Source organism: Phycomyces blakesleeanus, assembly GCF_001638985.1.
Source record: "Phycomyces blakesleeanus NRRL 1555(-) unplaced genomic scaffold PHYBLscaffold_5, whole genome shotgun sequence".
Taxonomy (NCBI): domain Eukaryota; kingdom Fungi; phylum Mucoromycota; class Mucoromycetes; order Mucorales; family Phycomycetaceae; genus Phycomyces; species Phycomyces blakesleeanus.
In genome coordinates, this window is record NW_017265138.1 from 721,755 (window position 1) to 745,904 (window position 24,150).

Below are 24,150 nucleotides of genomic sequence, written 5' to 3' on the forward strand. Positions count from 1 at the left end.
TATATACACAATCGCTGATAAACAAAATTCACATTCTTGAATAATCAAATCAAATCAAAGACGTTACTGATCAAGATAATAGATCCTTATACTACTACTATTGTTATTGTTTGAAGATAACCAACATTCTTATTCACAGACTAATATCTCTTCAGCTTAAAGTAAATATATAAAAGAAAATATAGGAAAAGAGAATCGGTAAGAGTTAAAGCAGAAACGTCAACATGGAACTGTAATATGTCTATAAAACAAGGTCATTATTTTCACGAGCATTCGATAATGGTCAACTTATCTCTTTTAGTCTGTTTGTAATGAACTTCATAAACTTAAAATAAGGTAATATAAAAACCATAAAATGCACTATGTATCCTATAATTATTATTTGTTTTTTGAAAGAAAAAGTATAAATTCTAAAAACAATATATATATATATATGTATGTATCATAATCATCATCATATTTAGCATAACAGTAATCTTCTTTCATTGTAAAGCCATTTACATCTAAACCCCTTTCCTCCTTTCTTCCCCTCAAAAAAAATTTTTAAAGAAAAAGCTTTGTTCATTCATATTTTAACTTTTTTTTTTTTTTAATTAAAAAAAAAAATTAAAGAAAGGGGGATTTCAATTGAAATACTACTAAAAATAAAAATAAAAAGAAAATCCCATTGACTGGAAATACAGATCCAGAATTCGGCGATAATATCGATGTTTTCAATTACATACTCCGCATACATGATTTTAAAATGGCGCATTTTGGCATTTACGACCGTTCTATAAGTAAGTTTGGTTTTTAGTCTTTTTTTTTTTTAATATTTTGAATACACAAAAAAAATTCTTTTTATATAATTATATTTATATTTGTATTTTTATATAATAAAAAATAAAAATAATAATTACAATATAAATATAAATATAAAAAAAAAAATTTGTTGTTGTTGTTGTGTGTGTGGGATAGATAAAGAGAGAGAAAAAAAAAAGGGTTTGTGTGTCTGTGTCTGAGTTTGGTGTTTGAAAGACAAAGGGAGAGTTTGTGTGTGTGTGTGTGTGTGCGCACTTGGTGGGGTGGGTTACTTGATATTGTTGTGTTTGAGAGTTTTTTGTAAGAAACTTTGGGGGAGAAGAAGAAGAGTGGGCAAGGGGGGGTGGGGGTAAGGGAAATGGGGGAATCCAAAAATAAGAAGAAGAAGAAAAAGAAAAAGGTAAAAAAATAATAATAGATTATATATATTTAATCGCGCGAGTCCTCTTCTCTTCTTTCGGCTCTGTCATTTTCTACAAGGCATACACAAATAAGCACACACGCACGTATATATATTTATATTTATATTTATATATATATATATAGACACTTCTCTTTATAATCTCTATTGAATAAAGAAACAAAGAAAAAAATTAACTTACCCTCTTGGAGATCAGAGGTCCACAGGGTGAGGTTGTCTCTCAAGAGCTGCATGATGAGAGTAGAGTCCTTGTAGGATTCCTCGGAAAGAGTGTCAAGCTCGGCAATGGCATCATCAAATGCCTGCTTGGCAAGGTGGCAAGCACGGTCGGGGGAGTTGAGGATCTCGTAGTAGAAGACAGAGAAGTTGAGGGCGAGACCGAGACGGATAGGGTGGGTGGTGGCCAACTCGACCTGGGCAACATCGGTGGCAGCCTTGTATGCCTCATGGGCAGCAGTGGCAGCCTCCTTACGCTCGTCACCGGTGGCGTACTCGGCAACATAGCGGTGGTAGTCACCCTTCATCTTGTAGTAGAAGACCTTGGCCTCACCCTCGGTAGCAGAGGGAATAAGGTGGTCCTTGAGAAGAGCAAGGATGTCGTTGCAGACATCGTAGAGCTCGTTCTCGATCTTGTTGCGGTATTCCTTGATCTTGGCGACCTGGGCGTTGTGACCCTTTGATTCCTCCTTTTGCTCGATGGAGGACACGATTCTCCATGAAGCACGACGGGCACCAATCACATTCTTGTAAGCAACCGACAACAGGTTGCGTTCCTCAACAGTCAGATCAACACCCAACTTTGTTTTTTTTTTGTTTTTGGTTTATATATTAAACAAATAGTATTATTGTTATATAGGTTAATATATTTATTAATTAAATTAAATTTAATGTAATGTAATTTAGTTATTTTTACCTTTGCAACGTCCTTCATATATGAAACCATCTCTATATATTGAATAAAAGAAGTAAGAAACATACATACTCTTCTACACACTTTACACATTTATGTTTGTAACATTTATATTATTACCGTCGTAACGTTCAGCTTGTTCGGCAATCTTGGCCATGTAAACCTAGATAATAGAACTATTTAATACAATCCAGATATCATTCAATATAAGTCCAGGAATCATACTCTGTCATCGCGTTCCTAGATAGAGAGAAAACAAAGCAAGGTTAGGTACGTTTATTGTTGTAAAATTAAATATAATATAACATAACATAACATAACATAATTTAATATAAATAAATAATATATTATATTACATTATATTGAAGGGGGTAAGCAAATAACATTTAAAAGAAACTTTGGGCGTTTGTCCAAGATGATGCTTACGTTGGTCATTGTACTGTAAGATGTTAAAGGGTATTGGTTGGTTTAGGAGAAGTGATGAGCAAGAGAGAAAGAAAGAGAGAGAGAGAAAGAGAAAGAGCGAAAAAAAAAAGAAAGGGCAAGGGAGAGAGAAAGAGAGAGAGAGTGTGTGTGCGTGTGTGAGGGAGGGGGGTGTGTGGTGGGGGAGTGGAATAGGGGATTTTTTTGTGCTTTTTGGATGGGGGGAGTAGGATACGATTTTTATTTTTATTTTAGATAGATAGATAAAAATGGAAAGTAAAATAAAAAAAAAGGGGGGGGAGGGTGGAGAGTAAAATAGAGTAAAATAGAGTAAAAAAATATTGGTATTGGGTTTTCCTACCCATCAAATCCATCGATCCGTTCACTCACTTGCTCACTCACTCATTCATTTTTTGTATTTATTTATTTATTTACTTCTTTTAGGTATAGAGTTCCTTTGATTGGATAGACTTTTATGTTTTCTAAACACCGCAACCAAAAAAAAACCAGAAAAAAAAATAAAGAAAGTTGTGTGCCGGGTGTCCAAAATTGCACGTGTAAATGAACGTTTTATATTTTGATGTCGTCACTGTAATGCATTATTTGACTTTTTGGCACATTAAAAAAAAAGAATATTTAATATTTTGTTCGATTAATAATGAAATCATGAATGTACAAGTATGAGGATTGTAAATATCGATGTGTATCAGTAATTATTTTGTTTTATTTATTTTTGGGTACTTGATTGTTCTGTTCATGCGCCCAGGCTCGGTTGACACGAGGTAGGACCAGGCGTGTTGGTGTGACATCAAGGAGGAAGGAATCAAGGAAGCAAGGAAGAAGAAGAGGGGCGGGATAGAGGGAGAAAGAGAGAAATAAAGATAAAGATTAAGAGAAAGAAAGAGAGAGAGAGAAAATATAATATAATATACAGAAAAAGAGGAGGGGATAAGAAGGTTTTACTCTTCAACGAGCATTAAACTTAATACATACACTACACACAAAATGGAAGAAAAGGTACATAGGCATCTACACATACAAAATGTATTGTGTGTGTATAATCAAGTAAAAATATATTATTTGTATCGTACTACTCTTTGAAATTTTCCCCGCCTCGGGAGGCAACCGAGACATGACAATAATGGAATATTTTATATATTGTATATAAATACAACTATACGTTGGTAGACAGGCAGGCAGACAGGCAGACAGATAGGTATACATACAAGTTATAAATGTATATATGTATATATATATATATATTCTTTCCTCTCTTTTATATATAAAATATATACAATATCTCTTTGTGTGAATGTGAATCTGTGGGTGTGTTTTATATATATGAATATATATATGTATAAAAATGTAAATATCTGAATATTCAACAAAAAAATAAAGAAAAAAAATCAACAGCAGCAACAAGAAAAGAAAAAAGTAAAATAGAAATAAAATAGAAATAATAATAATAATAATAATAATAATAATAATAATAATAAGAAGAAGAAGAAGAAAGAAATAAAAAAAAAAGCGAATACAAAACGATAAAGAAGTAGAAGAAGAAGTAGTAGAAGAAGAAGTAGAAGAAAAAGGGGATGAAAACACACTAGAAGCACATAAACACTTGTAGAAATATTGTACGTATTTCTTATGCTACCATCACTATTAATATTACTACTAGCGCCGTCGTTGATGGTCTTGGTCCATGAGTCTTGGTCGTGATAATTGTGTTTGCTGTTACTATTACTCCTACCAATTCTTGACATCTTCTTCTTCTTGACTTTTTTTTTTGGAGGGAAAAGGGATAGGACGGTGGAAAAAATCGAGATATTTTGTGAATTTAAAGAGAGGTTGAAGGGTATGGTGAGAGAAAGAAGTAAAGAGGTATTTTTTTTTCTTTCATAAATATACACATGAAAGTTTCTTAAAGATGTCTTTTCTCTTCTTTATCTCTCTCTCTTAGTTTTTTGCTTTGTTTTTTTTTGGGGGGTGGATGATGTGTAGTGCGTGTATGTGTGTATGAGTGTTTTGGTAAGATGTGTGAAATGTACGTGTGTAAATGCTGTTTTACATGGAGTGGGATGTGGGCAAAACTCCATTCTGGAAGAGAGGTACACCACTATTCATAAGTTGATTACCGAGTGGCTCTCGATGATCATAGTAATAATTGGAGTTGCCGTAATTTCCTTCTTCGCGTGAACTTCCGCCGCCACCTCCACCTCCACCACTGCCACTGCCACCTCCACCGCCACCGCTGCCGCTGCCGCTGCCACCTCCACCACTGCCACTTCCACCGCTAACACTTCCACCGCTGCCATTTCTCTGCTGTTGGTTATCTGTCATGACTACATTAGGAGGAATAGGTGTAATGTAATCATTGTACGATGTAGGTTGATGCTGCTGCTGTTGATTCTGTTGGTGTTGGTGTTGGTTAGAAAGTGCCATGGAATGCATCATGGCCTGTGGGTGAGTTGCTGTTTCTTGCATTGGTGATGTACGGTGCAGAGGATGAACTGGATTCAATAATTGTCCAATATTGGGATTTGTAGCAAAACGCTGTTGCTGCTGCTGTTGCTGTGTCTGTGCTTGTGCTTGTGCTTGAGCCTGGGCTTGAGCCTGGGCCTGGGCCTGGGCCTGGGCTTGTGCTTGAGCCTGTGCTTGGGCTTGGGCTTGTGCCTGTGCCTGTGCCTGTGCCTGTGCTTGTGCTTGTGCCTGTGCCTGTGCCTGTGCTTGAGCCTGTGCTTGTGCTTGTGCTTGTGCCTGTACTTGTGCTTGCGCTTGTGCCTGTGCCTGTGCCTGTGCCTGTGCCTGTGCCTGTGCCTGTGCCTGTGCCTGAGCCTGTACTTGTTGGGCCTGTTGGGCTTGTCTTTCCTGCTCTTGGCCATTCACACCCAAAGTGTGTTGGGCATCTGACATACGGTGATCCGAATAGTCTGGATTGATCATATGGGGATGGACTTGTGCAAATGAGGAGGAGGAGGAGGAAGGGGGGTAGTGTTGGGGCTGTTGACGGATGTGACGTTCCTGATGATGCATAGGCACATCATAGCTGTTGTTGCGGTCAAGACGGGACAGAGGCGAAGGCAGTGAGTTTGACGAGATTGACGAGGTGGAGTAATGGCGTTGGTGTTGATAGGACGGACGAGCGGGTGACAGCATGGGAGTACCAGGAGAGGATGACATGCCGGTTGGGGATGGGATACCGGTAGGATATCCTCCGGTGTACATGATTGACATTGGCTGATTTCCGTAAGGCATTGTTGGCGAATGCTTTTGTGGTCCATCTATATCCATACGCTGCTGCTGTTGGCTTTGGGTTTGTTGCTGTGTATAAGGCGAGCTGTACATCATATCTGATCGGGGCATGACCGTGTTTTGGAAATGCTCAGACGTGCGCACAGATCCAACGGACATGCTCCGCAGCGGGTTGGGATTCACACGACGATCTAAAAGAGATAGAAAAGAAAGCAAGAATGATAACGATAACGATAATGAAGATGGTGAAGATGACGATGACGATGAAGTGAGTGGGTCAGTAAAAATATGCCAGTAAATCAGTCATTTTTATATGTATTTTATGTATTTTATATATTTGGTTTGTTGGTGAGTCATTTTTTTTTTTGGTTTTGTTTTTGAAAAATATTTATATTTGTATTTATTAACTTACCCCCATAATCGTGTGGGTAATGGCTGGCTTGCATTGGGTCGCCTTCGTCGAATGCAGGTTCAACCACAGGTGGGATGCGAAAGTTGTGCTTGACGAGCAGGTCGGGTGAGATCTCAAGGCCAGCCAATTCTGCGACCGAAGATGGTGTACGCAATTTGCTCTGAAGAATATCTTCGGGGTTGTAGTAGGATATCAAATGTTGGGATACTCCGTTCACTACGATTGCCATCGTCTTCTTCACCAGTCCATCTTTGCGGAATTTGTAGGAATCTGACAAACTACCGACAAGCCGGCGTTCTCGGTTACGGTCTGCTGTCATGTCCGCTGCTGCTGCTGCTGCTGCTGCGGCCGAGGATGAGTTGGTTTGATCTGCACTGTAGCTCCGTTGTCGTGCATCAGCGCCTGATATACTCGACAAGGATAGTTTTTTGTCTGTAGACCGTTTGTCCAGCTCACGATAAATCAAAAAGTTTCCCAGGATCCTAGAAGGACTCCATATAAAGCCGTCTGTCCACCGTTTGATACCTTATGACAGAAATAAGACGGTTTACAGATTTAGTTGAATGTGCAAGCAACCAAGTCAACCAAGAAAATAAATAAATAAATAAATTGAACAATGCTTTGTTTTTATAAGGTTTAGTTTTACCTGACTCTCTTTCGTCAAACACAAATACAGAACCTGACTGAATTGTCTTGCGTTCCTTTTCTTGAAGTCGTCTTCTCACTCTTGGCAATAAGCCACGTCTGCAACCTTCGAAAACCAACAATACGTCTTGCGTTGTTTCAATGTAGCCATGGAATGTCTCAGTCATCCTAATGATGTTGACAGAAGAGAAGGAGAAGGGGGGGGTGGGGGAGGGAGAGGGGGGTGGAGGAGGATAAAAATTGTATTATATATTTATAAAAATATATATATTATATATAAATATGAAAAAAAGACAGAAAATTGTATATAAATAATATATATATTATATATGTGTGTATGTGTATGTTTGTATGTATGTATCTATATTATACTATATATATATAATGTGTGTATATATATATATATATGTGTATGCTTATATTTTATAATGTATATTCAAATAAATAAATATATCTATATCTATAGATATTTGTATATCTATCTATATATATATATTATCTTTCCAATAAATAAATAAATAAAATATATACTTATATATACTTTTTATAAAAAAATGTTTAAAGAAAAAGACGAAGAAGAAGAAGAGGAATAGGAATAAAGGGCTACACGTGTCAAGTGTTGGTCTAAGCGAAAGAGAAGGTAAAAAAAAGGTTTCTTGAACCAACAAAAAATAATAAATAAAATAAATAAATAACAATAATTTTATTTATATAAATAAAATAAATATATATATAGAGTATATAGCTTTCTACTGCTTGGTTGCTTTGGTTACTAGGTTGCTAGGTTACTTTTTTCTCTTTTTTTTTATTATTATTATTTTGGTTGCAAAATAAATAAAGACTGTTTTATGCGTTTTATATACAATATACAACAACAATATGTATCCAATTAATTAACTGACTACTTAATTAGCTATCAAGTCTTGTCATTTTGAATCAAATGTGTTTTGTATTTTAGCCTAATAAGTTCTCATTATTATTATTATTGTTATTCAAAAGATATTTGTATGTATATATGTGCCTCTCTCTCTCTCTGTGTGTGTGTGTGTTCTTGTGTGATTGTGCTTGTATATATATATGTATATAATACAGGTTATTTAAAGAACATTTGTACATCTAAATATATCTATGTATGTGTTATATACTTGAGTGCCTATATATACATAGATACATAGATACATAGATACATAGATACAAAAGTTGAAAAAAGGGGGGTCAAGGGGAAGCAAGTAAGAAAAAAGAAGAAAAAAAGAAGGGGAGATGTTGCACCTTGGATTTCGTTTAAATTATTTACCGAAACTGATTCTGCCATTATTATTGACAGGAAATGGTTATTCAAATCAATTCAATAACTCTGTTATATATATAATATAATATAATGTAATAAAATATTTTATATAGATATATAAATATTATTTTCTTTTAAAAATATAGATCTGTGTGTCTATGTGTTTGTGTGTAAAGAAGTTGCTTTTACTGGGTTTGTAATATCCATCTTTTGCGGGTTTGTGTAACCACATTATCCTATCAGATTTAGAGATGCGATTGTATAAATAAATCTACTGTAGAAAATGAGTATTGATGAGCCACCTATGTGTGTAGTGGTTGGTTGGGGTAACTAAAGATGTGTTACCACCCATCACAGATGGGCGTTGGAGCCTCAACATTTGTGATACGACAACACACACACACACACACACACACTATACGCACACACACACAACCAGAAAATCCGAATCGCATGGAAACCGGATCTGTAGCCCATCAAAAAAATAAATAACAACAACAACAACAAAAAAGAAGAGAAAAAAGAAAGAAACAAATATAAAAAAACAGTATATTCGGTTTTCTTTTTTTTGATAATTGACGGTTGTTTACTAATGAAACAGTCGCCATTGGATACCATGCTAAGTAATTGAATAAGTATATGTGTATAAAGTTAGTGAGCGAGTAAGCGAGTGAGTGAGCAAGTGAGTAGGGGAGGGAGGAGTAAAAAATATATATATAGAAAGAAAGACATACACACAATGTATGTATATATATATATATATATATATAATGGTGTAGAAAGGTTATTGATCGATTTTCACAAGATTTTCATTTCATTACATTCACTATTTGGTTTTGCTTTATTATAATGTACTATACTATAGCACACTTTACTCTATTTTACTCTACTTTTACTTTTACTTAATAGTACTGATACTAAAAAAAAGAAAGAAATATTTAAGCATAAAGAATATATACGTATAATACAGTAATAGACTCAAATGTGTACACAATTAGTAAGACAAAGAACTGGGATTTAAAGCATTATTTTTATATATATATACATATATCATAGAGTCTACCCGAGACAAATAAAATAGGTAGACCTGTTTGTATTGAAAGAAAGAAAAAAAAATTATTGTGCAAGGTAAAACAGAAACAAGGAGTCAGTCATGCTTACCTTTCTCTCTCTTTCTCCCCCTCCTTCCCTCCCCCCATTTCCCCATGTGTCATATAAATTACTATAATTATTATAATTATAATTAGCGTTATTAGTTGTTGCTGCTTAGACAAGTCAAGACAAAACAAAGACAAAGGCAAAGACAAGAGGTTCTCTTACTCTCACCTTTTATTTATTTATTTATTTATTGGTTTCAGCCATTTAAACCAATACAAAGATTACCTTGTGCAGTGCAGTACAGTGCAGTTACATTAGCCAGAAGAAAAAAACAAGCATATTAGTTCGATTTGTTGCCTAGGTAACTAATCCGAGACCATTATTGTTATTTTACTAATATGTTGCTAAGCAACGGTTGCTAGGCCGATCATTTGAATCGGGCCGTTGGTTATTATTCGATCCATCGAATGGGTTACAAGTACAAAAAAAAGAGAAAGGAAAAAAAATATTATAATATAACATATAGTACACACACACACATATATATATATATATATAAGTAAAAGGGGATTTGATTAATTATTATGATCTTCTTGTCTTGTGCATATGTAGTATCATGTCATATATACGCCAGTTTTATATCACAGGCCAAAGAAGCCAGTATGTATATTGCTAACTACCCACTTTGAATCAGACTTGAAATGATATTTATTACATTGACATGGCTTGAATTGTATTGCATTGTCCAATCAATAATCTGTAATACTCTTCGGATACTATCCGAAAACACACTCACACACGCACACATAGAAAGAGAGAGAGAGGGAGAGAGAGATACAACGGCTGAGCGACGATGGTTACATTGCACAACCATAAAGAATTACACCAATCTACAAATGTTTTTTCTTTCTTTCTTTCTTTTTTATTTTATTTTATTTGTGTATTGGCTAATTATATCTGTAAACTGTTAATAGCTTTTCTTCTCTACATATTTGTAAATACATTTCTATCTATACAATCCAATCATATCACATCACGTCCACACAAAGCACTTATATCTCATTGCATAATCAGCAAGTAAAACAAAACAAAACAAACACCAACAAAAGAGTAATGATCTATCATCTATTGCCATTTCTATCTTCTCTTAGAAAGTGATTATACTATTGAATACTAAACAAGATTTACTTTCTTTAATTTATCTTATTTTTTTATGGTTATCGTGCTCCATAAACTTTGGAGCTGAAAAAGCAAAAAAAAAAAGTCAAAATATATAAAGAGATAGAGAGAGAGAGAGAGATCGGCACACTGTCTAACTTTTTTTTTCTTCAGTAAATAACTATGGGAAAATCATAATAATAATCATAACCATAACCATAATATATACATGAGATATGTAGGTAGATAAAGAATTTCTTTGTACAATCAAACCCATTTGCACCTTCCTTTTATTATTTATACATATAATTTGCACGCTTTTTTTTGGCGTTGCTGTAAATAGCCAATATCCAAAAAAAATACTTGTTTTTTGTACAATCTGGAACCTTTTGCTTTATTTCTATTCTTTCATATATATATATATATATTAATAGATGGAAATAAAAGGTACAGAGTGTTGGAAAATATAAAGTTACTGCTACTATATCTATCTAAAGTTTAGGAATGATTATTCATTCAGCTTAGAGTCTGTGCACTATTTAACCTCATATAGAAACAAAGAAAGAGGCAAGCAAGTATAAAGTCAATACTTTTACAAAAAAAAAGTAACTTTATCCAAATGCTTGATTTTGTTATCATTATCATTATCATTATTATTATTATAGTTCTATCTCAGTATTTGTGCTATAAAAAAATTCGATGAACAAGTAAATTAGTACTATCCTTAATACACAATTATGGATATATATATATATATATATTTACATAACTTTTAGCAAGCAATCAATTGATTTAGTTTTTATTGGATTACTTATTTTACTTGTCTACTTGAGCTATTTAATGATTCCGTTGTTATAATGTGTACCTGTTCCGTCTGTTTGTTTGTTTTTTTTTCCTAGCTTTATAATCTAAAGCCAATATTTAGTATGAATTGCATACAATGGTTAGGCTTTTATTCATTTGTTTGTTTGTATAAAGCTGCTGATAGACTCGGATTTATTTATTTTTCAAAAAAAAGTCTTTAAATGAGTAGGACAAAAGAGAAAAATTATATTGTTTGTTTTAAGGGTTATGTAAGTTTTATGATGTTTTTTTTTTTTTTTTGGCTTTTGGCTTTTGATTTAATATTCTCAAGATATTAACTGTTAATAAAGCTTGAAAACACACATTACAAATAAATAAATAAATAAATAAATAAATAAATAAATAAATAAATAATCATAAGAAATATACCAACAACATTTGTCTTGCTTTTTGTTTCTTGATTTCTACATTCAGTAATTTTTAAATATCTTCTTCCTACCCACTCACCGCAGTATCCGGGACGCTTCTTAGACTTTTAGAGATACTATTGGGTCTCTTTCTATATTTCTATCTTTCTTTTGATTATAGCTATTGCTATTAATGAGAATAAAAAGAAAAACAAGATTCTCGGTTGAGCTTGAGGTCTCTGGAAACTTCAAGGTTTTTCAAGCGATGGGAATGCAATATTTCTCTTGTAATTTTTTTTTAATTGTTTATGAAAAGTCTAGTTTTATTAGTAAATAAATATATATCTTACAAAGAAGAAGAAGAAGAAAAAAGTGTTAAAGAAAAGTGTTACCATATAAATATTTTATATTTTATTTGGTTTTATAGTTTAGATTTGTATTATTATTATTATTGTTGTTATAATTTTTTTGGGGGGGAAATGAATTTTATAAAGAACACGATGGCTACAAAATATGGTGGGGGTCACAAAAGTTGTAATAAATTCTAACAATAATTTTATACAAGAACACAACACAACACACACACACACACGAAGGGGGTTTCATTTCATTTCATTTTCTTTTTTACAGTTTATCTATAAACGTTGTTTTGGATCATTGTTTGTCATTTTTATCTGGTAATCAATATCTTTACCAAAGTCCCACTTTAATTCTTGTTGTATCGATTCCTTTACAAATAAACCTTCAAATACTTCTTTGGATAAAAAAAAGATAACCATATTTTTGCGCACTTGAGATGTATAGCAGCATAAGTACCAATTCAACTCTGATACAAGTACAAATATTTATATGTAAAAAAAAAAGAAGAGTTTATTATAATAGCTTAATACCAGAAGGATATTTAATCTTATTGTCTTTAAACTCTAATAGTCAATGTTTCTTTTTAAGTATTACTAAAGTGCCATGTCAGATCTTTGACCTTATTTTCTTCTTTGTCTTATTTTAAAATATCGTTTCTGTATTGTTCTTCATTTCAACCTATTTAGGAAAATATGTAGAGTCTCTTATATATATATATATAATTGGCTGAAAAGCTAACCAACTGTGCTAACATAACATTCACGATACCTGCACTCTGGTGCCTTTCTGCATTGTGAACTCATATCTTTGGTACAACCCAATGCACAGTTATGTATATATATTAATAGTATCTCAAGTACACCAAGGTAGCATGTAACATACAATACCAAGCTACAAATACGTAAATAAGAGTATCAGATGTATTTTGAGTAGTCTCTTCTTCCCTTCTTTCTTTTTCTCTCTCTTTCGTTCTGCTGGTCTGCTTGTCTGTCAGCTTACCTTTCTCTATTTCTCAAAATCTAAATTCTTATAATAATTCATCAAAATGAATGCGCAGTGAAGAAGTCATGTAGCCAATTTTGCAGCTAATTTGGCGAACATGACTTAATATCCATGGTGATAATAATGCATATAAATATAATAAGATAACTGCAGTAATCTAATATATTCATTTACCTCTTGATTAATGTACACATATTTCGGCATAATTTTTTTTCTTATTTCTTTAGGATAGCAACTAATCTTCATCACCAGACAGTAAAACCTTGAGCTGCTATACTATTTTGTTCTGAGCAGCAATAATGCTGGCCATAAAGTCTAAACATTAAACCTGTAATTCTTATATCGTTTTTATTATTCTTTTATGTCTTTTTTTTTTTAGACAATTCATATATCTCCTTGTTATTACCATTGATTTTTATATTGGTACTCTTTTGATACTTAGTATTTTGATTTATTTTCTACCAATTTTTAATAAGAAAAGATTTTCCTTTAAAAAAAGCGTAATAAAGCTAGCCATTAATATTAAAGTACCTTGCTTTGGGAGCCAATAACTGCATCACAAGAAACAGAAGAAGCAGTCTAAATGTGATAGCTAATAAAGTGTTGGAATTCACCTAATTCAAAAATAAAATAAAGTAAAGTAAAGTAAAAAGGGAGGGAACTGGGGGTGGAAAGGAGATGGTTGACTTGAAAAGCAGTAAAGAAAAACGCACGTAATGGCGAATCATAAAAAAAAAGAATTTCATAAAAGACCAAAAGAAATTAAATGAAATTAATTTCGTTTTTTGCCGTTATTACTGCAAATGTTGTTACTGCAAATGATGTTTATCGCACAAGAACAAGTTTTGGTAGGATGTGTACGACCAAATAATGATGGTGCAAAAAAAAAGTGAAGAGAAGGAGAGGAGGTGAACATTCTTTTCTCTCCCTCTCTTTATTTTAAGCAGTAACTCAAATGCCTTTGAATTTCTTGGTAGGGACCAGACGTACACACACACACATATACATATATATATATATATATATATATATAGATATGTTTTTAAGTTGGAGGATATTTGTACAATTTGCTTAAAGAGATTAAGATTTTAACACAATAACGTAATATTCATCTAATGTACTCTCTGCACGACTCAAAAGAAAGTTCTACTATCACTACTATTAAGAATAATAAAAGAACGACAGAGTCTCAAAGTTTGCTATTTGAATCTAATTGATTATTCGGGTATGTATTTGGGTTTCGGTTTTGGTTTGTGTTTAGTGACAGGATCAAATACGAGCATGTATATATAAATGTATATAAATATTTATGTATGGATCTATGTGTGTTGATTTGCAAAATAACCATGGAAAATGTATATTCCCCCCATAAATAAATAAAAAGTTTAAAATAAACCAATAAAAATAATCTCCCTTAATGTACGATTAAAAAGAACCAACAGTGTCTATGTATATAAATATAGAGGTACGATTTCATTCAACAACATGTGTATCAATGTCTGGCTCAAAGTATTAGGCCTTGTCAGTTCAATCGATAATTTAAAAACCTTGTATTGAATTGGATAAATGGTCTTTTTTATAATTATTCCGTTTATACTTAACCAGACACACACATGCATACGTATATATAACAGCGAAGAATATATTCAAAAAAGGTTATGAGTGAGTCCAAAAGGTGGTAAAAACCAGATCTAGACTTCACAACTAATTATGTCTTTCTTGATAAAAGCAGCTTTTCGCATTAATTCGAAACGAGGTGTTTCTTGGTCAAAGAACGGAACTTTCGCAATAGTTACAATGCTTACAATCAAAGCAAATGCAACATATGCAACCGGTTAAAATAATGTATATTCGCGAGTTCAGAAACGTAACAAAAAGAGAAAGCATAGACGTGAGACTGATATTTATACCCCAAAAACAGATACAGGACATTATTCGAACTTTTTTTTTTGTTTTTAAAAAAAAAGGTTGTTCTTGTTGAAATGAACAAGTAACCAGAAATGAAGTGACATTATCTTGTGATATATAATGCTCCTATCCATAGCTCAACTGATATAAGAAAATATACATCTTCCTCCATATTCCCCTAAATTGAATTCAATCGAGCAGTTCTGGTCAGCTATTAAAAGCAAAAGTTAAACGGCACAAGTTTTTTTTTTTTGGAAATGCCTTAACAAAAGTCGAAACAGCTACAAAAATACTTTGGTTATCATCAACAGCGTATGAATACTTTTGAACTTGACAAAGAAAACCAATTCTTCTAATGAGCAGGAAAATTTGAATTGACCAATCTCTTACATGAGATAAATTTCCTTGTACCGTAAGCGTGACAATGAAAAAGGAAATTTTATTGAACCCATGTATTTTGAAGGTCAAAACAGCTTGCAGTTTGTTCCTATCAATTGTATTTTTTTTTCTGGTGAGCCTTACCAAGTTTAGAAGACTTTATAGTGAATACTTATCGTTAGTGAGAGGTGATATCTTTAACTTTGAAAAATTGCTAGGCTTGGGCGAAAATCATTTTGATATATTTTAGAGATAGTTGCATTAGGACGCATGTCTCCATTTTCATTGGTTGTCATATTCGACCATCACAATATAATCTTTCTGTCCGGATAGGACAGCAAAAAGGAAAAGATAAAATAAAAATAGATTGTGAAAATTTCATATTAACCAAGAGATCAATTTAAACATAATCCTTCGAGTGAAGCCTTGAATACATACTGTTCATAGATTGAGTCAGTTTCATACACACATCATCACACATATGTTGTTTGAAGCCCATGCATTCAACCTACATCTCCTTATTGAGCTCGGTACGAATCTTCTCAGACAATATGTCCACGTATAGTGGATTGTATTGGCTGGTACATAAAAGAAGGATACAGGCTCGTGTACAGAAAACTCGACAAAGAGTATACTGATTGGTAGTCATTCCAGTAACGGCGTGTTAATGCTTTGTGAATATCTCGGTTACGTTTGTGTCCTGGAAAATCTATGGCTCCGAATGGATAGTATTTTTTTTCCACACGAGCTGCCAGATTCCTTGACGATATGCATAATCTTCAAACGGCTTTTAGCTTTTGTAAACACCGAGATTTTTTTTTTTTTTTTGGTTTCCCAAGTTTTGGTATTTTTGGCTTCGCGGTACCAATTTCTTCCCAACATTTGGTGGTGGTGTTGATTATCGTCCAAGAAATGCCCACATGGGTTGTGATATCAATTGTGGGGTTATTATTGGTTTTATAGAGCCCAATAATACCACCACGCTCAGACTTCTATTAGTTCTTGTCTAGGAGACATACTTTAGGCTGTTTTTATTTTATTATTTCTTAATTGTATTAGTAGTCTAGTTGTAAGAAAAGGGTATATAAAAAAGAAAGCAAATAAAGTGTGGTCGAAATAAGGGTGTATATCTGGGGAAGTGTCGAAGCTTAATCGTGGAGTGAAAATGGCTATTACAATTTGTTTTATCTTGAAAAACATGATCATAATCATTTAACGCTATTTAGCATAAATCTATACATATTTTCTGTTATAAAACCCAAATAGTATCTAATAGTTTATGAGACAAATGTCCGTGACTGCTAGAGTCTGGTATACTTTTAACGCTACCTACTTGTTTTGAAATGATCGTATGTGTGCATGTAGATAAATAAATAATTAAATTAAATTAATATAAATTAATATAAAATAAAAATATTAATTTATATATATATATATGTGTGTATGTGTATGCGTATTTTTTTTATTAACATATTTTGTATATAAAAAAGGGAAAAAGCAAGATTACCTGAATGACCAAAATGGTACTTGATAAACATCGCGGCACGTTCTTGCGCGTGTACACGGAAGCAGATATCAAATGTCAAGACACGAGTGACACCGATCCTTTTCCTGCCTATCTCGAGGGAATCGACACAACCCTCGCGCCATTCTGCCCCACTTCGGCTAATCGTGTCCTGCAAGCCCTCGAGATGGCAAATGTGAGCCGAGATGACCGTTTATTGGATCTAGGTTCAGGCGATGGCAGGTTCTGTACAGCAGCAGTAGCTGTTTATGGAGCAGCACACGCAATGGGGATAGAGTCAGATCCGAGTCTGATCGAAGTATCCAAATCACTCTGTCAGCAGGTTGCTACTGCTAATGCTGCCACTGCTACTGCTGCTGGTGATGGTGGTTTTGTTGGCAAGGAAACACAAGAGGAGGAAAATGCTTGTTCAAAAGTAGAATTTGTTGAGGGCGATCTGCTGGCCCTACCAGTGTTAGTGAGGGATCCTAGGTGGACTGTCATAGTGTTGTTTCTCTTGCCAGACCACACAGACAAATTTGCAGATCTACTACGCTATCATTATGATCGTGGGGCTCGTATCGTCAGCTTGGTATTTAATCTCAATGAAATCCAAGGCCTCTCCCTCAAGGTGTCCGACGAACCCCAAGGAATTTATGTCTATGAGAAACCATAGATTAATTAACCTTACTAGACAATATAATAGATAAAACGATAGACAAGTATATTTATATATGCCATTTACACCTCTTTACACACCTTTAAATCTTTCACAAATCTATATACAACTTATATAAACCTTGTACAAACACAAGCAAATATGTCTTTTCTTTTTAAGAAAAAAAAAATACATATAAAAGCATTTTCAAACCACAGTAGTGTTATTATTCATATTGTATTGTATTGTATTGTATTGTATAGTGCAGTGCAGTGCAGTGCAGTGCAGTGCAGTACAGTACAGTGGAGTATAGTAGTTTAGCTTTGTATTTTATGTATTTATATTTTTATTACTTTATTTGAAAAAGTCTCTTTAACCCTTTTACCACTGTTGGCTCGTGCTGTTGACCCTGTTGTGGAAATACCAACCTTTTCTTTTCTTTTTTACTTTAATATCGCTTGTGACAGAGCCCTTTAACCAAACCCTCCAAAATAACAATAATAATCCTTTATTCTTTTAATTTTTATTTATTTATTTATTTATTTATTTATTACTATTACTTTTAACCGCGGCTTGGTTCAATCTTGAACAGATCATTAATTATTATCATTATTATATAAATTCAATTTCTCTCACTCTCACTTTCACTTTTTTTCCTTTTTCCTTTTTCCTCTTCTTCTTTTTGCTTTTTGCTTTCTTGCTTTCTTGCTTTTTTGCTGGCTATATTTTACTTTGTTAATAATAATACCTAGCACAATTGTTTAAATGACACGAAGAAAATCCGTTCAAGAACTCGTCAGACCTCTTCGAAAACTCACCTTGCTCACCGGCCATTCTTCAAAAAGGTACAGAAGAAAACCATTACTTACAGCCAGATGATATTGTGTATCTCATTATACAAATAGTCTTTCTCTAGTACCTGAACAGACTATACAGTGCCATGAACAGCCTACTTTCTTGAGCCGCCTACCTCATGAAATTGCTCTCACTATCCTTCGTTTCTTACCATTCGAAGATCTCGTGCGAGTTCAACTGGTAAGAAACAGAAATAAACAGCCTCTCTTTTGTTTCCTATACATCTTCTTACATCAATTCACCCCAAACGGGAAACTATCCCATGTGGTACACAATGCAATCATAAAAAAAAAATACTTGCAAATGCTATTGTTTTGTTTTGTTTTGTATTCTATTTTATTGCTTCATTTATTATTTTGGGGTCAATTAATTTTATTTTATTTTGTTTTATGTTACAAATCACAAATAACAATAAGCTTGCAAATGCTAACCACAAAAAGTAACCTTCATTTTTGTTGTTGCGGGTAGACTTGCCGACGGTGGCGAACAATTGCTCAAGATATTTCAATCTGGCGAACTCGATACCAATCCCTCTGCAAGAAATACCCGGATATCCACCTTCACCTCCAGACCACAAAGATCAATGACCTAACTAACCTGTCTTGGCAGACCCGCTATTGTCAGGCAATTTCGTCTACCAATTGGCGTATGGGGTCTGTACAACGATTGTGTAAAATCAGCTGTGAAGGTGGAAGAATACTATCCATTAAACTGAGAGCAAATATCTTGGTGACCTTGAACGAGGTAACAACAATACCAGAAATAACACATATAGATCTATATACATGCATATATGTATGTATGTATGTATGTATGTATGTATGTGTGTGTGTATGCATGCATATGTGTATGTATTTATGTAAATGATATTAAAATCAAAAGTAAAATGACTATTAGGATAATTGCGTTCGATTATACGAATATTCTACTTCAAATGGCTTCCAGTTGCAGATCAAATGGACTTTTGGTGATGTGTCTCAACCAGCAAATGTAGTTGAATGCATAGACATCCTGCCTGAAATCAACATCTTGGTAGTCGCACTCCGAGGATCGTAAGTCATATAATTTTATATAGATAGAAGGGGTAATGTGCACATACATGTATAACTTCTTATTTATTTATATTTTACTGATCAACCCTTGAATTATAATAGAAAGTGCATATTTTATGATATCAACAAAAAGAACCCGCGTGAACCTATCCAGGTTCTCAAGGGTGGCAGCCACCCATCCTTTGTCCCTGATTCAATTGCCCTCAATCAGGATTACTTTGCCGTTCTGGGAAGAAAGCCGTCTGCTCTCTTTGTCTGGCACTGGCGTAAAGGAGTCCGGTTAGCTAACAAGGTATGTATCGATCAACAAACTAATAGATCGATCAAATTACGCCAGATAGTACAATTATACACAATTATGTATTTGCTGCTGTAAATTATTAGTGTTAAAGACAAAGCTTATAATGTTGTATGCGCATATTCATTGTTGTCTTTTTGGTAGGCATTTGATAATCAGCCTCACAGCGTGTACTTGTCCGACCATCATGTTGTGACTATTAGTGTGGACGGAATAGCCCATGCATTCGACATCCTTGACCAGACCAAATCTGCCGTGCCCCACACCCTTCCACCCTGCAGCATGCCATCTGTGGAATATGATGGGTCCCTCAGCATGGTATTGGCACCTTTTCAGAGCAGACGTATCCACCACTTCCAATGGACTCCCTTACCATCAAAAGATATTTCCGGTGACAACCTCCTCTCCCTCCTACCTACCCAATCTATATCCACTCCACACTCCTCACCCCCTCAAATGTCCTCTCCCTCTTCAACCCAAGCCCCAGCTCCCTCTATTCCGACTCCTAGTCCTAGTCCTACTCCACCTTCTCCTCGCCGTAATCTCCTGCCGTCATTACTCTCACGCCACAAGAAAAAAGAAAAGGAGCCCCGGGATCCTCTCTTGATGCGTCTCCGACGACACTCTTCTTACAACGACTATGGATATGCCTGCCAGATGCGGACTGCCCACTACATCAAACAGCAGCAACACCCCCACTCTCATTTCTACTCGCCGACCACATCGATCCGTACTCCCGATTTCTCACACAAGCCGGCCTTGATCCACTCAATCCGCACCAGCCCACTTGGCCGAACCGCTCTAGAGATCATCAATGTCGCTACACACAACGGCAGGGTTGCAACTCTCAATCGCCACGGAGACATTGCTCTCTACGCCCTCAACGGGACTACTGCAGCCCGAGTGAGTCTTCCGACCGGAGAATGTGAATGGATAGAACCAGCTGCAGATCACAGTCGACAAGACGATCGATTGTCAGATGGCTACGATTTTGTGCGTTCCCGATTGGCCATGGGCCCGATGGGGATTGTGTATGGTGGTCGAGAAGGAGATGTTTGGTGGATGGATTTTGGATGTCGACCAAACTTCTTTTAATACCACTTCTTCTTCTTCTTCTTTTTTTGTTTAAAAAAAAAACAACTGTTCTTTCCATTCCTTGTTACTGCTGTTCTTCTTCTTTAATACTAATAATACTACTAATTTAAACAATCATAATACTAATCATAATAAGAATCATAATAATAGTCATCATAATAAAAAACCACCACCATCTTCATCATTATCATCATAATATTTGGGCTTTCTTTGTTTTTTTTCTCTCTTAATAATATACAATTTGTGCGTCATTAGGCATCCTAATCCTAATCCTAATCTTAATCTTAATTCATTTCTATCAATGTCCTAACCAAAAAGGGGGGACAAAAGAAAGAAGAGAAAGGAAGAGAAAGGAAGGTGTATATTGCGTGCGTGTTTGTGTACGTGTTAGCCCTTGCACTTGGCGTCGTGTGCTTCACAGAGTATATATCTCTATCTATATGTATCTTGTAAGATGCAAGGGCACAAGTGTGGCGCCAATGAAAGATATTAATGCATGTATCTATATATCTATAAAGATGTGAAGGGGGTCTGTTTCTTGTTTCCTGTTTCTTGTTTTCTTTGATCCTTCTGACATTGTTAAAGAAAGAAAGAAAGCAGGCAAGCAACCAACCAACCAAGAAAGAAAGAAGCAAGGAGTGTATATAAAACAAAAGGGAGAAGAAGATCGGATTATTGAATATTGAGTACATACACACACACATATATAGGTGTATATGTCTATATATAATTGGCGTATATTTGCTTGTTTGTTGTTCATTACCCTGCAATTTAGTTATTGATAGGTTTTTCTCTTGCTGATCAATTGGTTATCTAGTTCCTGATATTGTTGAAAGCATTCTATTTTAATAATCAGAAACCGTCCAAGTACACATACACCTACATATATACATATATAGATATATAGATATATAGATAAGATTAAGAAGAAGTATGAATAGGCATTTGGTTATGTTCTTAGTAATTGATATTTATTGTCTATTGCTCGGTTTTGGACTTTTTTGATAATCCAGTAGTAGTGGCGTCTGCTTCTTCTGATGGGCGCTTGGCAATCACACTGTCCTGTGCAGCCTTACGCCTTTCCCGCTGTTTACCGGTAACCTTTTTGTGATATTCCTCTAGCCCAAAGATTTCGCTGTACCAAACAAGAAAGTAATACAGAAAGATCAGTACATTTGATACAATAATGTTGCTTCAATTCAATTATATATTTGTAATTACCAGAGTGCAAGAGTAGATTTTGACTGCTGAATTCTTCGGTATCTCTCTGACCTTGTGTGTTGTGGATCAGTGTTCATGGACAACAAGACATATTTTGTGTTTTGAAACATATTATCCACATCAACACACTTTATTTTTTGAAAACAAAATTTCAATAAAGTTAGTATTATTATTAGTTTAATAAAGTTCAATTTTACTTTCAAATTTTTGTGTGGTTCAACTTGCCTTTTTCAGGTAAGCCTCGACTGCTTCTTCATATGATACCAAACCCTCTTTTCTAAAGGCAGACGGGTTGTATTGGGCACCTCTTGCAATCATAAAAGAACTGACATCTTTATAAGTAAATTCGATTAGTTAACAATATTAATACATTTATTTAACATTATTCCAAGTACAGATGGACTGGTTTTATCAAGAGATATATCCTATCTTACTTGTCAACTCTCTGGCTCTAGGAATATCCTCTTGTGTGAGAATATCACCGTTCAGGATCACAGGAATGCTCTTTACAGTATTCACTACATCCTTTATTGCTTCCCAATTGGCTTTTTCTGTAGATCGCTGATCTCTTGTTCTAATATAAAAAAAAACCAAAGCTCATTAGTTTGATGATTATTAACTTTTACCTTCCTTTTTTTTTAAAAGATACTAATAACTTGCCTGCAGTGAACGGTGAGTGCCTTTACACCAGTAGATTCGATCATCTTGACTAAGTCAATAGTATCCTGTCTGTTTTCCAGAATTCTGGATATACATATGTGAGAGTTTATATAAAAGAATGAAAATTCAAGTCAGTATTTGTTAGAGAATCATAAATACCCAATACTCAGTAGTATTGTTTTTTTTTCTCTTTACCTGATTTTGCATGTTACTGGTATGTCCAGATTGTTGACCAAATTGACCAAGATCTTTTTTAACTTTTCAGGATTTGTGAGCAAGGCAGCTCCCATACCGCCTTGAATCGAGAATTTCTTTGGGCAACCGCAGTTTACATCAATACCAACCACATCCTGTTTGCTATTAATTTTATACATTTAAATAAAATATCAATTATTGCAATCAATTGATTAGTATTGGTATTGGATTTTTCTTGTTCTTCAAACTTACACTGTCAGAGCAGCTTCCAAGGCCAGATCAGGATCTGCTGTACCCAATTGAAGGATAATTTTTCCAGCTTCATCTGCGTGGGTACTAAATGTCAAAGAAGTTCCTTTGTAATAGTCGATTGTGTTTGTTGCAGCTGTAATGTTTTTTTTTAAAGAAATAATAATAATTAAATTAATCAATTAATCAATTAATTAATCAATTAGTATTATAATTATATATGATTCTTGAAATATCCCTTACGTACGATTCACTCTGCGAACAGATCCAATTACTCGTTTATCCACTAATTCTTCAGACCAAACAAGGTCTTTTTTTTTTAACATTGTTAATATTATCAATATTTATTTAATAAAAAAAAGGAATCAAATCAATTGTTCTTGTTTTGTATCATTTTTTATATATTTATTCTTACCTGCGCCATAAGCTAATGTAGTTAACCGGAATGGCAAAGTTCCAACTCTGACCTGCATTTCAATAAATTATTATGTTCATAATACAAGAGAGATAAAGGTTGATATTTTTGTCTCTTCATTTACCATTGGTGCCAAGATCACTTTATTTGAATAGTCGATTGATGTGCCTGACATGATCAATACGAGTCAATTCAATTCAACAACCCAAAAAAAAGTACAAAATGGGAAATTGATTTTTGTCTCTCTCTCTCTCTCTCTCTCTCTCTCTCTCTCTCTCTCTCTCTCTCTCTCTCTCTCTTCTCTTTCTCTCTGAGCACCAATATCCACTCTGTATCAAAATAAAATTAAAATTTGAATATATACAGTACAATAAAAAAAAAGACTTAAATAAAGTGACTGTCACTCATCTGGTATAGTGGAGAAGCAGAAAATACAATATAAAATTACAAAGACTACTTCTTTAACTCTCTTTATTGTTATATATATATATATGGGTAGATAATTATACTTTTTGTCCTATGTGTATTTCTACCTGATCAATTGCAGTCGTATAAATATATGTACAAGATAGATATTAACCAAATATTATTTATCAATTATTCAACCTGCCGTCATTTTATATTAGATCAAACCTTTTTTTTTTTTTTTGGTTTTTACTTGCTAAAAGATTGACGACGAGA

The 24,150-nt window shown here is 34.1% G+C and overlaps 7 protein-coding genes across 7 annotated transcripts; 2 read left to right on the top strand and 5 right to left on the bottom strand.

Moving 5' to 3' along the window:
* Positions 1 to 1,230: 1,230 nt before the first annotated feature.
* PHYBLDRAFT_154725 (hypothetical protein) lies at positions 1,231 to 2,289 on the bottom strand (the record flags this gene model as incomplete). The annotated part of the gene is made up of 4 exons (XM_018433349.1): positions 1,231 to 1,274; positions 1,404 to 2,019; positions 2,136 to 2,167; positions 2,253 to 2,289. The coding sequence occupies 4 exons, from the start codon at positions 2,287 to 2,289 to the stop codon at positions 1,231 to 1,233; spliced, it is 729 nt and encodes a 242-aa protein (XP_018294752.1).
* Positions 2,290 to 6,160: 3,871 nt separating this feature from the next.
* On the bottom strand, positions 6,161 to 7,031 carry PHYBLDRAFT_109339 (hypothetical protein; the record flags this gene model as incomplete). The annotated part of the gene is made up of 2 exons (XM_018428104.1): positions 6,161 to 6,744; positions 6,866 to 7,031. 2 exons carry the CDS (start codon positions 7,029 to 7,031, stop codon positions 6,161 to 6,163), a joined length of 750 nt encoding a protein of 249 aa, XP_018294753.1.
* Positions 7,032 to 12,254: 5,223 nt separating this feature from the next.
* Positions 12,255 to 13,185, bottom strand: PHYBLDRAFT_165231 (hypothetical protein; the record flags this gene model as incomplete). The annotated part of the gene is made up of 4 exons (XM_018435183.1): positions 12,255 to 12,445; positions 12,719 to 12,870; positions 12,979 to 12,998; positions 13,156 to 13,185. The coding sequence occupies 4 exons, from the start codon at positions 13,183 to 13,185 to the stop codon at positions 12,255 to 12,257; spliced, it is 393 nt and encodes a 130-aa protein (XP_018294754.1).
* Positions 13,186 to 16,787: 3,602 nt separating this feature from the next.
* On the top strand, positions 16,788 to 17,447 carry PHYBLDRAFT_63078 (hypothetical protein; the record flags this gene model as incomplete). Its single annotated transcript, XM_018441068.1, has 1 exon — positions 16,788 to 17,447. One exon carries the CDS (start codon positions 16,788 to 16,790, stop codon positions 17,445 to 17,447), a length of 660 nt encoding a protein of 219 aa, XP_018294755.1.
* Positions 17,448 to 18,194: 747 nt separating this feature from the next.
* PHYBLDRAFT_165233 (hypothetical protein) lies at positions 18,195 to 20,729 on the top strand (the record flags this gene model as incomplete). The annotated part of the gene is made up of 6 exons (XM_018435184.1): positions 18,195 to 18,274; positions 18,335 to 18,464; positions 18,753 to 19,028; positions 19,182 to 19,336; positions 19,439 to 19,628; positions 19,779 to 20,729. 6 exons carry the CDS (start codon positions 18,195 to 18,197, stop codon positions 20,727 to 20,729), a joined length of 1,782 nt encoding a protein of 593 aa, XP_018294756.1.
* Positions 20,730 to 21,707: 978 nt separating this feature from the next.
* Positions 21,708 to 22,027, bottom strand: PHYBLDRAFT_142230 (hypothetical protein; the record flags this gene model as incomplete). The annotated part of the gene is made up of 2 exons (XM_018430762.1): positions 21,708 to 21,864; positions 21,951 to 22,027. 2 exons carry the CDS (start codon positions 22,025 to 22,027, stop codon positions 21,708 to 21,710), a joined length of 234 nt encoding a protein of 77 aa, XP_018294757.1.
* A 139-nt stretch (positions 22,028 to 22,166) lies between these two features.
* PHYBLDRAFT_142231 (hypothetical protein) lies at positions 22,167 to 23,644 on the bottom strand (the record flags this gene model as incomplete). The annotated part of the gene is made up of 7 exons (XM_018430763.1): positions 22,167 to 22,282; positions 22,385 to 22,524; positions 22,806 to 22,967; positions 23,058 to 23,190; positions 23,302 to 23,364; positions 23,470 to 23,521; positions 23,594 to 23,644. The coding sequence occupies 7 exons, from the start codon at positions 23,642 to 23,644 to the stop codon at positions 22,167 to 22,169; spliced, it is 717 nt and encodes a 238-aa protein (XP_018294758.1).
* Between the last annotated feature and the right edge of the window lie 506 nt (positions 23,645 to 24,150).